This window comes from Patagioenas fasciata, chromosome 1 (assembly GCF_037038585.1).
Source record: "Patagioenas fasciata isolate bPatFas1 chromosome 1, bPatFas1.hap1, whole genome shotgun sequence".
NCBI lineage: Eukaryota > Metazoa > Chordata > Aves > Columbiformes > Columbidae > Patagioenas > Patagioenas fasciata.
This window is the reverse complement of record NC_092520.1, coordinates 175319293-175336226: the sequence shown is the minus strand read 5'-3', so window position 1 is coordinate 175336226 and position 16934 is coordinate 175319293. Positions and strand designations below refer to the sequence as shown.

The following is a 16934-nucleotide window of genomic DNA, read 5'->3' as shown; positions in this document are numbered from 1 at the left end:
TTTCAAAAAAATTACTGGAACAGAAAGATTTTTCTTAGAAGTGAGGATAAATTCCATTCCCATAATGTGAAATGGTTTAGAGCTGTTAAAGAGACTGTTCTTTGGGATGTTGTGAATAAGAAAGCTGGTGTAACTGCCAGTTTTCACTTCGGTGTTTCCATAGTTAAACCACAGAATGTTTCCAGCGCTCCTGCCAATAACAGTCTAGCTAAGTTATTCCTGCAAGTATTCTCAGAGCTTTCTTCCATTCAGAGTAGATTCTGTGGAGATCCTGGTTTCAGCAATCCCAATTAGTCTGTATTCGAGGCTTAGGAAAAGCCTGTATGATTATTTGCAGCGCCCTGATGTCTAGACGGAGAGCCCTCCTGTTCAGCAGGATAATTTACAATGCTTCTACTACAGTCAAAGAAAACGTCAACATGAAAGGAAAAACTAAGTTCTCCTTCAGATCACCCAGAATGGCAAACTGTGCTCTTTTAATAGAAAAGATGTTTCCTTGATGCAAAGGAAACAGCAGTTGTGTGATGAAGAGGTGCAGTTACAAGTCTCCCTTGTGCAAGGTAGTTTAATACTACTTTAGGAATCATTTAATGGAAGAAGAATGTATTTTGGAGACATTTAAGTTAATAGAAAAGAGAGAGCAGCAGATCGTAATTGTCTCTTCCGTAACAAATGCTCTATTCATTGGGGGTCAGTACACTAGAGAGAAGGAAGCATAAATCCCCGTGTCTGTTCTTTGTTGCTACATTAGTCGGGAACACAAAAGCTCTGTCCAGTGCTATGCTTTGGGAACTCATTTCAAATATCGTAGTTCTAAGGGAGTCTTTCATTCATTGGCAGAGGAAAAAAAAAGATGTCTTCTGTGTTTGTTACTTTGATTGTTGGCACAAACCAGCACATGCAAGAAGGTGGATTGAGGGACAGTATCTTCAAGTTTCTCTCTTTTAACTTTGTCCATATTTGTACCCACACACAAATTCCTTTTCCCTCATTTGAGGTTGTACTACATAATGGGGGAAAAGGAAGAAAGTAGTACTTCCTTAAGCATCTGCACATATGGATCCCATTCATGTGTGCGTGTTCCTGTGGCATACCAGGAATGGAATCTGTCTGTACAGAACACCTGGGAGAGCAGCAGTTGCTGGAGGTAAGTGGTGAGCTGTTCCTGCTGCAGAAGGAATGTAGGCAATAACCGCTGTGCAAACATTAGCTCGGGAAGAAGGAACATTGCTGGTTTGGCAGAAAGATCACTGTTTCTGTAGCTTACTGTTTCCATAAACCACAAAGACAAAAATGCAACAAAATTTTAAAAAACACTCACTGTAGGGGTGACATTTCCAGTTTTGTGAAGAACTTCTAAATACTGGTTGATCGCATTTACATTGGAATTGTAGTGCTGGAGACTAAGAAATTCTGGTTCCTTTGGTGCAAATCCCTGATGGCTGAAGATGTTCAGAAGTGCAACTTGTGTATACAATTACTGTAAAACCTGACAACACAAGGCTAGAGACAGTGTAAGAAACTCGGTGAGGTGGGGAAAGCTTGACTCAGGCTACAAGCGAGTGGGAAAGAAAAGTCGGATTATTCCATAAAGCAAAGTCATTGTCATTCTGCGAAGTCAAGGCATACTGTTCCTGTCTGAAAATCAAATTGTCACCTTTACTTACTTCCCACTGCTTTCAGGTTTTCATTTCTGAGAGCAGATTATCTTTTAATTACTGAGATGAAGATAGGATTGAAGTGCATTTGGAGATAGAGTTCCAAACATCTGTTTTACCGTGGCTATTCTTCCTCAGATCGATGGGTCAACCTTGAGGACGATCTGCATGCAGCATGGTCCACTGCTGACATTCCATCTGAACCTGACCCAGGGCACCGCCCTTATCCGATACAACACCAAACAGGAGGCGGCCAAGGCCCAGACTGCACTGCACATGTAAGGAATCCCCGTGTCTGTTCTTTGTTGCTACATTAGTCGGGAACACAAAAGCTCTGTCCAGTGCTATGCTTTGGGAACTCATTTCAAATATCGTAGTTCTAAGGGAGTCTTTCATTCATTGGCAGAGGAAAAAAAAAGATGTCTTCTGTGTTTGTTACTTTGATTGTTGGCACAAACCAGCACATGCAAGAAGGTACAAATAAGATGGAATTCTGACCAGTATGCACCTTATTGTACAATTTTGGCCATTTTATAAAAGCTTGTGAATTGTTTCAGATGAAAATCATTCTTGTGTGTAACTCACATGTATGGGAATCTGCTATTGTTTTGAGATACACCTGAAATAACTTAGTCGAAGAGCTGCAGATCTTAGGTTTCCTGTTCGTAAGCTTTTTGGAAATGACTCTGACTCTGGTATGTTTTAAAAATGTGAAAGGTTTTGAGGCAAAAATCTTGGCAGGGGTGGAGGGTGTAAGCCATTAAACTCAGTGAAAGCTTTTGAACTATGCTAATCTTATCCTGAATTTCACCGGCTTTTAACCTGTTCTTGCTCTGTTTTGTTCAAAAGGTTGCAAATGTGCATTTACCATTTTAGCTAGGCCGTATGTGCCCTTCCGTTGCTCTTAGTGTTAATGTTCAAGACCTTAGTTTAAATTTAGAAAGCTTTTGTTGCAGTTCTAACAACTGAGTGATGGGAGAAAGGGGGTGGGTTGGTTTGGTTTGCATTACTCCCTCCCCTTACAAAATGGAGTGTTTTGTACTTTGAGTCACTTCTGCTGTCGAGAACAGCTCAAGTTTTCTGTGCTCCCTTGTGGCAAGCTGATACCTCCTTTGATTTGGGCACCTAATAGTGTTGTTTCTACGCCTTCTGAATCCCGTTCTCTTAACCTTCTGGCTCTGATTATTTTTTTTCTTCTTCTGTATATCTTCTAGGTGTGTGTTGGGAAACACTACCATCCTTGCTGAGTTTGCCACAGATGAAGAGGTTAGTCGCTTTCTGGCACAAGCTCAGCCCCCTACACCTGCAGCAACCCCAAGTGCACCCACAGCAGGCTGGCAATCCCTGGAGACGGGACAGAACCAGACAGATCCAGTTGGACCTGCTTTAAATCTCTTTGGTGGGTCAACAGGGCTTGGGCAGTGGAGCAGTGGTGGCGGCGGCAGCAGTGGGGGTGATCTCACTGGCGCTTCATTGTGGGGGCCCCCAAACTATTCTTCAAGCTTGTGGGGGGTCCCAAGCGTAGAGGATCCACACAGAATGGGCAGCCCTGCTCCCTTACTACCTGGAGACCTTCTGGGAGGAGGGTCGGATTCAATCTGAACTTAGAACTTTCAACTCTGACCTCGTGACCTTTTTTGGAACAGCAGCAGCACTAACTTGACCTTTTCGTTTTTTTCAACTTGCAATAAATACATTTATAAAAAGGAAAAAAGAAAACGGAGAGAGAAAAAAAGGTGGGTCATTGACAGACTGTCTGAGCACATAGTTGCCTCCCTTATATAACTTCAGTTTTTTCGTTTGGAATATGAATCCAAAAAGAGAACATATCACTCTTGAAATACTTGAATCATGAACGCCAACTTAGAAAGACAATGTGAAGCAAGTACACATACCATTTAAATTTAAACACAAAAAATTAAAAAAATTAGTTTCTAGTTTTTCACTTTTTCATGTTATACGGAAGTTGTTGCTAAGAAACATATATACTGAAAAAATAGCTTTTTAACTTTGTTTGCACTGGGTGTGTTTCCGTCCTTAGGTCTACCATGTTGGGTTGGGGTAGGGGAGGGGTTCAAAAGAAGAGCGGGGGGGAAGACTTGACGGAGCCTCACTTTAAAAACAAAATAAAAAATTTTAAAAAAAATTAAAAATAAAAAAACTCACAAAAAAAGACAAAACAGAAAAACAAAAAAGACAAAACAAAACAAAAAAACCAACACTTTGTGATTGGCTGGTTGATAAGTACCAGTGTGTTCTGGCACATGTAACTGCCCACGTGTGCTTGTTTCTGTGTGAGTGCGTGTGCACATGTTCGTGTGTGTGCTTTTTTTTTCTCTCTATATATGATCTTGAAGTGCTGCATTGCTGATGGCCTGTGGGCTGGCTGGCCATCTGCATGTCTTGATTCTGAAAACAAGACAAGCACGGTGGAGTCCCTGTGGCTGAAGCAGAGTTCAGTTGGGCTGGATTAAAAATTGTCAGTAGGGTTTTTTTAAATTGGTTTTAGTAGGGTGCTATCTCAAGTCTGCAGATCGTATTGAGTGGGTAGTTGCTTCCTGACCCTTGTTCTAACCCTGTGGTAGAGCAGAACACTGCCATATCCAAAGGATTTGGTGAGAGGGGAGCCAATGTTGTCTTTTGAGTAGCAGTGTATTTATTTATTTATGTCTGCATGTGGGGTTTTTGTACTGAGTGAACCCTAGAATGTTTGTTATATAATGCAAGCCATTTTTTTTTTTCTTCCAACAAGGGGAAAAAGGGAGAAAAGAAGACATTGCCATTTTCTGTGCGGCTAAGACAAATGTTCTTATTTAGTCTCTTGCAAGCCTCAGTACCTTTTAAAAAAAAAAAAAAGTGTTTCTTTTCTCCCCCAAACCTACAAATAGGCACCCATATTTGTTCTTGAAGAATCCATCAAAAGCTTGAAAGCTCAGCCCAACCAAATCAGCCTTTTAATTGATTTACTGCTTGTATTAAAACTGACAAAAATTAAGTCATGTCAGCAAATTGCTGGCCAGCCTCCCTCATCTCCTGACAGCACATGCAGCAAACTCCCTTCTGCGTCCTTCATGGTGAGCGTTACCTGTGCCAGGCCTTGGTGTATTACAGCGCCAGACCATCACTGACAGAAACGTTTACTTACGAATGTTCTTAAACCAGTGTGTACTTCAAACGTTTCCTTTTGTTTATCTGTGTTGTGTTTTTTCCTGTGTACGTGGTTTTGCTTAGGGAAGTATATAACTAGCAAAGACTTTTTTTTTTTTTTTTTAAAGTATTGCACCTTTTTGGTTTTTGTTTTTACTTTTTCTGTACTGTTGCTTTTTAATTTCTGTATTTAAGGAAAGGTTTGGGGTTTTTTTTAGCATCAGTGTAGTAGTACTCTGGGCAGGATAGGGGTGACCTATAATCCACAGTGATAGCCAGTGTGTGCGTGCATGTGTGCGCTGGGAACAAAACTTTTAAGACCTGTTGTTGTGAAAAGAGTTGTAGCAGACTTGAAGGAACATCCCTTGACATTAAGTGAGAAGTCTCTCGGGGCATTGGGGCCGGGAGAAGAGGGAAGAGAGATGCCGGTACTTTTTCCATAAGTGCTAGGACTTCCGCGCGGTGTTGTCTAGCCATGATACTGTCTATCAAAGTGCCGACATTCTGTACCAGCACATACCTGTCCATTCCAGCCCTCAGCGGGAGCAGCGCTCAAGATTTATTACCGGGGTTGCGGGGGGGGGGATTGGATTAGGGGTGTCTTTATTCAGCATTTTCATTGAAGGATATGACAATGCCAGATCCATTCAACTCTAAGCATGGGTTGGGTGGGGAGAAGCAGAAGCAGATTCAAGTAATGTGGGGGGTGTGTGTGTGTGCGTGTACGCCTGTGTGCTGGGGGTGGGAGGGAGGGGCTGGGGAGTTGCGTGGCTTTTTTAAGTTCGCCCTTTCGATGTAAACCCAATGTCACAAGGAAGGCTGACTGAGGGAAATGCTGCATATACACATGCCTGTAGATTTGTATGCAAAGTGATAAGTGACAAAAAGTACAAGGAGATTTGTATTTGTTTAGTAAACTGGAGTGTGCAGCATACTCTGCCCCCTTCTGAATATACTCTTCTATCGTGTCTCCTCCTTCATCCATCCCACCATGCACAAAGATAATGCTCTCTTCCAGCTCCTGCTAGCTCGTGCCGCTCATAAGCACACATCCATGAAGTTTTGTTTCTGCTAAATCTCTGCTCAAAGACCAGCACACTTGGACACAGAGCAGTTTCTTAAAAGTCCTGTGCCAGCAGTACTTCCTAGTGGAGCACCTTTGGCCCAAGTAAGCCAGTATCCATTCTGCCACGTGATTTATACACGCTGGTTCATTGCTGTGTTCCACCCTCACTTCTCTCTCCCAACCTGCCCTAAGGTCCCTTTTTCCTGCACTTTGGGCTAGTTGAGTTCATTGTGATACTACGGTGAAAGCCGGGTGCTAGAGCCCCTCTTGTTTACAAGACATAATGAGGGATTTGAAATATTTAAAAAGAAAAGCTAAATTGTTCTTCCATTGTAAGCTTAAAGGGAAAAAAAATTAAAACGTACAAAAAAAAAAAAGACCAAAAAGTGCATATATATATTTTAGATGAAGACTAACTCTGGGAGCATTTAACAGTGTTTTTGTTTTTATTTTAACATTTTATTTTCCTGCTTTAAATTTGCAAGCATTCTCAGGAATTCTAGGGTAGGAAGCCAGTTTTTTGAAGATGGTTTATTTAACCTTATCCTAGATAGATGGCTGTTTCTTGTTGATAAACTTTTACAAGTTCCTGAATCTTCAAAATGTTTGAAAGTTTTTACTTTAAAATAAAAATGCTAAAAAAAAAAATAAAAAGAAAAAAAAAGAAGAAAAAGAAAAAATCTCCAAATGTTACTGTCAAGTGGGGGTATCAAGAATTTTAAAGATTAAATGAAAATATATTAAGAAAACTTCTCAATATCAGCAACAGAAATTTATTGTAATGTTAAACAAGTTGTGGGAGAAGAAGGGTTATCATTTGTAGTGCTTTGTTACTCATAGAGACATGCGTGCAGTTGCATGGAGAAGTGTGTGAATGGAAATTTATCACTTTATTGCCTCTCAGTTGAAACTAAACGAAAATATTCTTCCAGGCACCTTTTTAAAAGCTAAGTGAAACTATAAACCTAATTAAAATGCAGTATAGTTTAACTGAAAGAGTCCTCAATTAGGAGGACTAGCAGAATATACGTGATGGTGCTTCTTTAAACCACTTTTTATGTAGTGTAGAAAACCAGTGCTGACACAAAAAAACAATAATGAAGTAGTTTTGTTATCCTGCCTTTTTCAGTATAGAAAAATTAGACAATATGGAAAAACTCCAGTAAAATGTACATTAGAAATCAACTTTTCTGTTTTCAGAATATTTGGTCAGTTTATTCCCCCACTTGGAGATTTGCTGCTTGCTATTCTTCACCTACCCCACCTCCCAGTCTTTCTGCTTTGTTTTATATGAGGGAAATATCTGTTAAACTCTTCTATTCACCCTATTGCTACTGGCTGCCAGGGCTTACAGTCTTGGAACTTCAGAGTTTGGTTGGGATGGCCGATTTCTGTCTGCCAGCTCTAAGGGTCAGGGACGTACTCCGTCTGAAATGGCTTGGCTCAAACCACAAAAACCCAAACACCATGCTAGTGCCTTTTTACGTGCACCCACATGCCCTACGGCAGGGGAAGGGAGGGAAGATGAGGCAGGGTGAGGCAGTACAGCCGCTTTGTGGAAATAGATGTACTCGTTCTTAAGGAAAAAAAAAGCATGCTGTGTATGCAATGAGTTATGTAACTGTAGTTGAGATAACTTTATTATTTAAAAAAAAAAAATCAGATGCCAAATTCCTGTGCTTTTTGTACCAGTTGCCCAGTGTTTTCCTGTTGCGCTGCGTGTACATCTGAGTGTTGTATACATGTGTGTTGAAAGTAATGCATCAGTAATAATAAAAATGCGCTTAAAAAAACCCTGTCATGGGCCAGTGGAAGGAGGGTTTGTTTAGGAAGTTTGAGATTTTATTTTTTTTTTACTTTACAGAGAGAATTTTTGAGTGCTTTGCCAGAGGCTGTGTTTTATCAAATCAGCAGTGTCCTCTAAAAGAGAGGAAATTGTAGGATTTAATCAAAAAGAGCCCAGGAACTTGACAGTCACTTGGAAATGGGTTGTGACTGACTGCTGAAGGGTTGATAGTCTTGAGTTTCAGCAGTCTGCTGGGTCCAAAGCTATTTAGTGCAACAGTCTGCTCTGCCTTTCTCTAAACATGCAGGCCTGCAAACATCGGTGACTGTCTCCTTAGTGATAGATTTCCTAAATTGTTAAAGCAACATTAATCTTACTATTGTCCAACTACAGTTGACGGTTCTATTCCACTCCAGATTACATGTAGTTAATGATGATGTTGCTAGCGTGGCTTAGTCATGGCACTCTGAACCCTTGCAAGTGATTTCTGAGCGTTGTACTAACGAGACTCATCTTCTGGTGACGACCATCACTTAGTGTTTTAAATATTCTGCTACCATCTGAGCTCATGACAGTGAGAAGCTAGCAGGAACTCATGTTAGGGTACTACTGGGCTTTTACAGAACTGTTCCAGGGAAGGAGTATGTGGGAACGTCTTGTTTAAACATACTGACGAAGAAGGCAGGGAAAAGACACTGGGGAAGGCACATCCTGGAATAGACTACTGGCATCTCTTTCCACTAAAAAAATCAAACGTAACGTCTTTCACTGGAAAACACTCTTTACTTTTTTTAAGCGACAAACATAACTCTTACAGTTTTCTTCTTGTTTGTGGTTGTCCAGGTTATACAGTTTAAATATATGTGTACTTTACAGATAGTGTCAGCATTCCTGTTTTTTTCCTAGTTTTGAATCCTTCAATGTTGAATTTGTTAAAAAACAATACAAAACACAGTCTTTTAAACAGGCATCCATGTGTTACCAGCCACTTCACTCACTCCATGCTACAGTGTGTATCAAGCTGGGAGTTTTTTAATGAGTTTGGTAATTCTTTGCTCCATTTGAGTATTTCATTTTAGCAGTGACAACAAAGCCTAGCAAGCAAAAAAAGGTGGGGTACAGCACAGAAATCTATGTTGAGACCTCTGACATTTACTTTGGAAAGCAGTTTCAGTACCATGTACTTTGGAAGACTTGCCATCTTTTCCTAGCATTTTTATGCTTTTACCTGGATGCTTGCCTGGCAGTCTTAAGAGTGGGTTTTTTGTTGGTTTAGGATTTTTTTCCAATCGCAGGGTGTCAGGTTTTTCTTACAAGTTTTTTTATTTTGCTTCAAGTTAAGTGGCTTGTGTAATGAGCAAGAGTATTAAGCCAAGTGTGTTTTTCCTCTGCAACACAAACAGAACGTTTTCAACAAACTGGCTGAGATAACCACCTCAAAGATCAAATAACAATTGAACCTTAATATTAAGTTGGCCTCTTTTTTTTTTTTGCCATGAAATTTCTTAACATTTATTCCTTAGAACTATTCCTCTATTCTTTCTAAAAATACTGCCACATCTTCCACTGTATCTTGGTGGTGCATCCAAACAGTACTGTAGAATTTTTTTATTTCTCCTTTTTTTATTACATTTATCTCTTAGGTTTCTAATTCTGTTTGTGCATATTGTTTCCCTGTAGACTTTAAGAGGAGTACTGTATGTGTATCTGAGATTCCCAGTCTCCTGCACCAGACTTGTGTGTGATCCTCACATGATTAAGTCCAACTGACCTTAAACGAGTACTGCTCGGGTAAGGGCTCTTTGTGTAAGGAAAACTTAGCTGGATTGGGGCCAAAGGTGGCAGATGAAGACCTGTTATATTTCCAGTGCAGCACACATCTGCATTGCATATATCACATTCACTGTAAATCACGTGACCTTAGTATCCAGGTTTCTCAAGCGGACTGAACTGCTGGGTTTGTGGTGAATGGTCACCATCTCAGGATATGAGTCCTGACTGAGTAAAAGGTAGTTTTTTCTCTCTGAAGAGGTAAGGTTACCCTAGCAGAAGCAGCTTGCTTAAATGTAAATATGCATGCATGTATTTGTGGGCAGGAAAGTAATACCAAGAAAACTAAATTGAAATTATTTCTTAAAAAAAATGCTGTGGAAGTACAACTTTGGTCCTGAGTCTGAAACAACATATGCAGAACCTGTTGATTTGTCTAAATTTATTTTGCACAAAATAACATTTCAGTTCTCTTATTTTATTTACCACTGTTTTGCAATGTTAGGAACTGATACTGTTACATCAGTCATTCCCACTGTGATCAAAATACAGATGTCTAAAACCCAAACTCTCTTCCTTCACCTCCAGTACTAGGCTTCCATTCGTGGCAGAAGGGTTTTAACAATAATGGGGAGAAATATGTAAAGTTCCCCTGATGTAGACAGAGCCTGTTTTCCCTGTTACGCTGAATTCACATCCAGACATAAAACACAAAGCAAAAATTATGCTGGAGCAGAGTTTTTAGTTAGGCTTAAATGACAACAGAAGCCTAACTGGAGATTTTTAACAGCCTTGCTAGTTCACGTCCCTCACAATATTTTACGTAAGTGTTCCATCACTGTAAATACCAGTGTTGCTGAATTTTACTAAAGTTCTCCTGCAGTAGATAATAGGAAACAGGCCCAGTTTGTAGTGACTTGCCAAGCAGAGCTTTGTGTACAGTAGAATTCGAGGTTCTGTCTACATTGCTGTTAAAACTGAGCCAGGGTCCTGTTTAAAAATACAGCTCTCTATTTTGTGATGTTATGTGAGACTTTAAACTTTGTGATGTAGTAACTATAGCTTCTAATCCTTAAATGAAAAGTGATTTAAGGTTTCATCTGTGCTACAAAGAGCACCACAGCTCCTGATGATTTGGAGCCTACTCTTAAAACTCTTGTCAGGCCAAGATAGATGCAGCTTCATCTGTGGCACGCAGCAGACAATGTCCCTTTGCATCCACAGTTTGCGTGCATGTTGCTTTTCATCAAGCTATGCAGGAAAGATTGTCTCTCAAAGTCTCCCAGAATCCTGTGGTATGTAAGCAAGCTTTTAGCAAATCAAGTGCCCTCTGCAAAGAGCCATTTTCACCCTGTGTGACAGTTGGGACTGGTGACATTCAGCAGTGTTGGGGCTCCTCTTCACTTTGTGGTGAGCAAGGGAGTTTTTCTGACTTGACTCTGACAGCCTTTCTGTAAATGAATATAGAGCACTCCAAGGAAAAAGAAATAAAAAGGTGGGGGGGAGGAATGCATTGTGCCAGCCAGCGTTTAAGTATTTTTGCAGCAAACATTCTTGATTGTGGTGGGCAGAGGGGAAGTAAAGAGACTGGAGAAGTTTGCATGGATGCGCAATACAAGGAGGTAGTGCTTAGCAAAAGTTTCCTTGAGCACTAAATGCCTCCTCCTAGGTATTACTGTGCGTTGTCACATTTGCAGATCTAACTTCCTCGGGGCTTTTTAAATCTGTTTGTTTTGTTTTAAATTGAGACAAAGTGGAAACTTCTCCTGTTTCAGATGAAACACAACCATAAGTGAAGATTTTCTTCATTGTGTACTGTTGAGCAGTAAGAGCAGGTTGCACAGCTTGTTAGAATAGCTATTTTAGTTACATGGTTATGATATTACGTGCTTTCTTTCCCCTCCCTCTCCCTGCCAGATATGGCTTTACCCTTTCTATATAAAGTGCTGTGTGGGTTTTTTTGTTTTGTTTTGGGGACGTGTGGAGAAGCAGCAAAATTAAGTGAAAATGCAAACCAAGGTAGAACAGCCTTACTTTAGGGGGGGTAGCCTTACAACAGAGCTTTATTGTGAGTGTGCTGTATTCCAAAATATGTAAGCCAAAAACAAACAAACAAAAAGCATTCATTTATGCAAAAAAAAAAAAAAAAAGATGTGTTGGAAGATTTCTTTAATATGTACCTTCTAAAGGTAAAGTAAGGTCTCACCAAGTGATACGTTATTGTGATACTTCTTGCTGGGTCAGTAGGGATGGGTTGGGGTATAAGCGCTTAATGTTTTCCTCCTATGTTTTTACAAGCAGTAAGTTAAATGTGGTATTTATGAATGTGCCTTTGTGAGTATAGTGACTGTCTAATTTGAGGAGAAGGGAGACAGTGGTCAATTTATTCTTTCAAGGGTCAGACGTCGAGATTGCAGCCCACTGGTCCCTTTTCACAAGCAGCATCTTTGGGCTGGTCTCTACACTGCACAATACGTATTCATATATGTGGTAGAGATCGGGGGCGGGGGGGTGTGAAGGGTTGTTGTGATGCACAGAAGCTGTTGGTAGTTTTAGGCTAGTCTGCTGTTGCAGGTTGAGTTCATATATGTATTGTGTAGTTTCTCTTTACGTTTGTGTGCATGAGTGTGAGTGCGTGTGGCTTCATTTTTTGTAAGCACTGGAGAACTGAAACACAGTGATGTTTGAGACAAATTTATACATGTAGAGAAGACGATGTTTTGTAGCTTCTGTTGAATAGTGGGTGCAGGCACACTTTTACCCTCTCTGTCCGTGTCCTGGTAAGAGAAACAGGAAAATTTTTTTTTTTAACCGTTCAACTTCCAGCACACTTAATGTTGCCATTTAAATGAACAGGGTATTACACAAGAAGAAAAAAAGAGTTTTTGAAATGGTGAGGTAGAAGTGTTTAAAAGGAAAAAAAAGTCTGAAGTAATTTTTTGTTTCTTCGAAGCTGTTTGTAGCTAAACATGGGAATCTGCAGTGTCTCCTTCCATTTGTTTTTTGTTTTTTTCTAATTATTCACCTCTTCGTCCCATCTAAAACATGAGGTGTGCAAGATCAAGAGCTGTCGCTGTAGCCCTTCATAGTTCCCACTCTGAAAAAAAACTTCAGTGGGATCTCTCAGCTCTATTCAGGAAGACAAAGAGAGGAGAGACTCTGCAGTTTTCTTTGCTTCGCTCTCATTCCTCTCTAATGGCCTTGAAATGTATTATTATGCAAATGTGAATTTTGATACTGAACTTAAGAAGAGGTTGTTTGTTCTTTTTTCAAAAAAAAAAAAGGTCCCATATGTGGTCAGCATTGCTTCTTTATTTTGTAAGTGAATTGTAAACTATGCATTCTGCAAAGGGGCTGTAGGGGACAAAGATAGCTTTGCTAAACTGTTTAGGAGTTTCTGTGTCCATGGTATATCCATTATAGTTTGGGGAAGTGGCCAATGGGGAACTGGGCAGAGATTGGAAAACTGATGTTGACTGCAAAACAAAATCAGCTGTAAACCTTGCGCAGGATTGTGAATTCTAGCTGTGCAGTGTTAACCCAGGGCCAATAGGGTGAATGGGACACCAGCTCTACCTGGGGAACTATCTGCCACCTCCTGTCATCTGGCCCTTGTCAAGCTCAGGAATCACAGTGCTGTAGGCACTTTTTTGGATTTACTACTCGTTTTCCATTTCAGCAGTCTTTGTGCTCTTCCAGGAGAATTGGAACACAGCTGGTCCTTGATGTCTACACTTTCTTCTCCCTGAAATTGCTGCTGTTTCTGGCACGGCTCATACAATGGCAGCGCAGCAGTGGACAAGATGGTAGAGGTGGTACTTACTTTCTAGTGCTGATCAAAGCATCAATGTCAGCAGCTACCAGCGCTTTGTTGTCTGGTATTACTGCTGGTGACTTAGCATTAGTGTTGGCAGTGTGCGAAGTTTTAGGGAATGTAGACCGATGTGTAGACAAGGCCGTTTACTTCAAAGAGATTATCCTTTTTTAGTATAAGGTGATACCATAATGGTCATAGAAAAGGATGCACTTCCTCACATCTCTGAAATGCAGTCATTATGAATTTTTTCTGTTCTTTGAAGCTTGCTGAGCTTCCAGGAGCAGTCTCCTCAGAAAAGTTGAGATCTCACTGCCCTCTTCATCATCTTAATAGGGACCCTTTGACTTGACTTTTTCTTTTGTCCGTGGTATACCATGGTACCTGCATTATCCTTGGCATTATCTTAGATGTAATATCATAAACTGAGAGATTATCCTGCCTATATTCAGTGTTTTCATGCAGCAGTTTTATTTTTGTTGACGTTCACAGTACTGTAACAAGTAATAGACTTGATGATCACTCTCGCATCTGTGCCTGCCTTGCAGATGTGATCTTATCAGGGTTCCACTTGTCAGATTGCCTTTTTTAAAAAAGGGAAAAAAAAAATCTGAAGTTGAAACTCACAAAAATACCTCGTGGTACACTTCCCCTTCTGATGTAACCTTTTAAATCTTACCTTTTCTTCTAACCTTAATAGGCTTTTATTTCCATCTGTTATCTGCTTTCTAAAAAGATGTTTGGACTAGTGGTTTTGAGAACAGGACCAGAAGCCTGGAACTCCTGAATTTTAACATTGGCCCTTACTCTTCCTTTGCCTTGGGCAAGTCATTTGACTTCTTTGCCTTTGTTTTTTCATCTGTAAAGTGAGGGTGATAATAATACCTACCTCACAGGGGTTTTGTGAGGATCAACTAGTAAATGTTTGTAAAGTGCTTTAAAGACAAAAAACATGACAGAAGTATTATGAGGTTTTTACAGTAAGATCGCTTATTGTTTTTACGTTATTTGGTTGCGTGGAGGAAAATAACCTCTTGTTTTTATGATTAAAGCCATCAGACACTTAGATCCTAAATAACAGAAGTTGATGGAGATTCAGTTACTCATACTCCTCTTCTGTCTTTATGCCAGTTTCATTCTCCTGCTCTTTGTTACATAGTTATGCCAGTGTTGCTACAGGTTGCATGTCTCTAGTTGTACTTTTAAAATAAGTTTCAGACTTGATTGAAGTACTTTGAGTTTGCTGCTTCTGTCACCAGATCACCAAATTGGAATCAGTTTGTGTATTTTTTCCTGCCTTTAAATAGCATTTGGGGTAATGTCATCCTTCAAGTGGACACATCTTTTCCTGCCATTAGGAAGGGGAGGTGGTGGTGGGTAGTTCCAGAGAGGGGACTGTAATATGAAGAACCTTGCCACTTTATGCTGCTGCTCCAGGGATGAAGGGCAGAGTAACTTTCTGTTTCCTTCCCTGCATTAATTTTGGTGTGTTACCAGTGACACTTCAAATGCAGTGTCACTTCTTGTCCACCATATACAGAAGCCATCACCTGCCAATGAAACGTAGGAACAGAGGGAATGAAAGTAGATGCTGCTCATGTATCTGCCTTAGGGCTCTCCCAGAAGGTCTCTGGGAGGGTAGTGGGGGAAGAGGTCTTTGGTGGGTAAATCCCACAGCCGTCAGGGAACCTCTGCTACTTTCTCCTCTCTCCGATCCCGTGGTCGCTGTTGCTTCTTTCTTGGATGTGCGTCTCAGGGATGTGCATATGAGCCCATGCCTTTTGGAATTTGGCCTTTTGAAATGTCAAGAATATGGTTTCTGTACCTGAAACCTTCCTATCTGACACTCCCTGGCCCTCTCTGTCTTGCATTGCTCCCCGTGGCCTTAGGAACATCTCTCCACTGTTGCCCTGTGCCACCCGCTCCATCTCTGCCAGTTCTCCGGGTGAAACGGCTGCAGTGATTCTGCAGAGAAAGAAGCCGAAATGATGCGTGTGCACCTGTAGGATTTACACACATGCGTATCTTGGTTTTCTGCCACACCCTGTCAAAAACATGCAGAGTATCTGATGCACGATGCTTTTTTATTTCTCATCTAGAAAGCAGAACAAACCAGCAGTATGACTCTGCTGATGTAATTCTGCAATGTTTACTTTTAATTAAATGCTGAGTATCTTCCCCAAAGAACCAAAAAAACCCCACCTTCTAACAAAAGTAACCAATTGTCATCTTTCTGGGGGCGAGGGGGAGGGAAGTGGAGGAGGAAAAGCAGTGACAGGGGGAGTGTCCTGATCTATTTTCATCTCCACCAGTTGGTTTGGAGATCTGAAATGCTGCTTTGAGTTCCACAAACATAAGGGATCATGTTTACAAAGGTAAATGCCTTCTACCTGTTCAGGAAACTGGCTAATGGTGGACATCAGGTGTTGGGCAAGTTTCTCTTCATTGCAAGGGAGGAAGGGTGTGTCCAGAAGAGGAACGGAGAAATACGTTCATTTCATCTTATCTTCACGATAAAATAATGCCGCTTTCCTCTCTCCCGGCAACAGGGAGGGAGGAGGTTGCAGGACAGAACATCGGCGATGTCCAGAATGGCTGGATCAGAAAAGGCAGCTTCTCTACTTTGCACATAACTAGGTAACAGGAAGGTACTGCTTGAGTCCTCTTGTCTGAAACACTGTCCCCCAGAAGCAAACATGGTAATAATAACAGTAGTGGCTGCATGTGTATTGATGCTATTTGCAAGTTACCTTTAAGTGTTGTTTTTTTTTTCTTATACTTGAAATGGCTTCCTTTACTGAACTCTTACCATAGCTCAAGTTTCTCCCCTCCTCCTCTAGCGTGCAGTAAAGAGAGATACAGGACAAGCGGGGAGAAGGTAGAGGAGATGAGGCAGTGTCTCACGGATCCAGGTTGCACCGTGGTTTCCATCCCGCACGCTCGCAGGTGTTTGAACTCCCTAAGGGTTTTCCATGGACACAGAAACTCGGCACTTTAGAAGGTGCTCTCGTATGGCTGGCTGCCCCCCTCCTCCTCCTTTTCTATATTTTTATTTTACTTCTAGTATAGTGGTACTTAAAATCACTGGTTCACTTAAAAAGAAAAAAGACAAAAAAAAAAAAAAAGAAAAATGTTTAAACTCTACTAATGTACAAATAAGCTGAAATGTTGCATTTTATGTGTATTTTTGCCATAGCAGGTACTGTATTTCTCATGCTGGATTTAGAAAAAAAAAAAAAAAAAGAAAAAAATTGAAAAAAAAGGAAAAAAAAAAGGGTGATGTTTTATTGGAGTGTGAAAAGAGTAATAAGGAATTAAGTCTTCGTCATTTCATTGAAACTGAGAGATGGTGTAATACTTCTATAAGTTTTCTGAAGGTTTTTTTTTTTGGCTTTTAAACAGCTTTTTTTGTTTTTATTTTATTTTTATTTTTTGAAAGATATGATTGTATTATGTGCAACTCAGTTGCTTACGTTATAACTACAAAATATTTTTGGGTTCCTGGAAAAAAAAAAAAAAGAAAAAGACTAATAAATGTGTTTGGCTGCTAAGCATTTAATACTCGTGGTTTCTGCACGTTTGTTCTGTCACTTGTGGGTTTTATCACCCTGTGTCTCGGCCCCCGCCGCCATTTTCCTTCCCGCCCCCCCCCACCCCGCGCAGCACGGGTGCCGTATTCCGCGGCGGGGGCGG

The 16934-nt window shown here is 40.6% G+C and overlaps 1 protein-coding gene across 12 annotated transcripts in view; it reads left to right on the top strand.

Moving 5' to 3' along the window:
• TNRC6B (trinucleotide repeat containing adaptor 6B) overlaps nt 1-16800 on the top strand; it is a 145712-nt gene extending 128912 nt beyond the window's left edge. For all 12 annotated transcript variants that reach the window (XM_071801634.1, XM_071801625.1, XM_071801630.1 and 9 more), the window contains 2 exons: nt 1797-1936; nt 2873-16800. In XM_071801634.1, coding sequence (XP_071657735.1) covers nt 1797-1936; nt 2873-3260 — 528 coding nt within the window. In that variant the 3' untranslated portion in view covers nt 3261-16800. The remainder of the gene's footprint in view (nt 1-1796; nt 1937-2872) is intronic.
• The last annotated feature ends 134 nt before the right edge of the window (nt 16801-16934 follow it).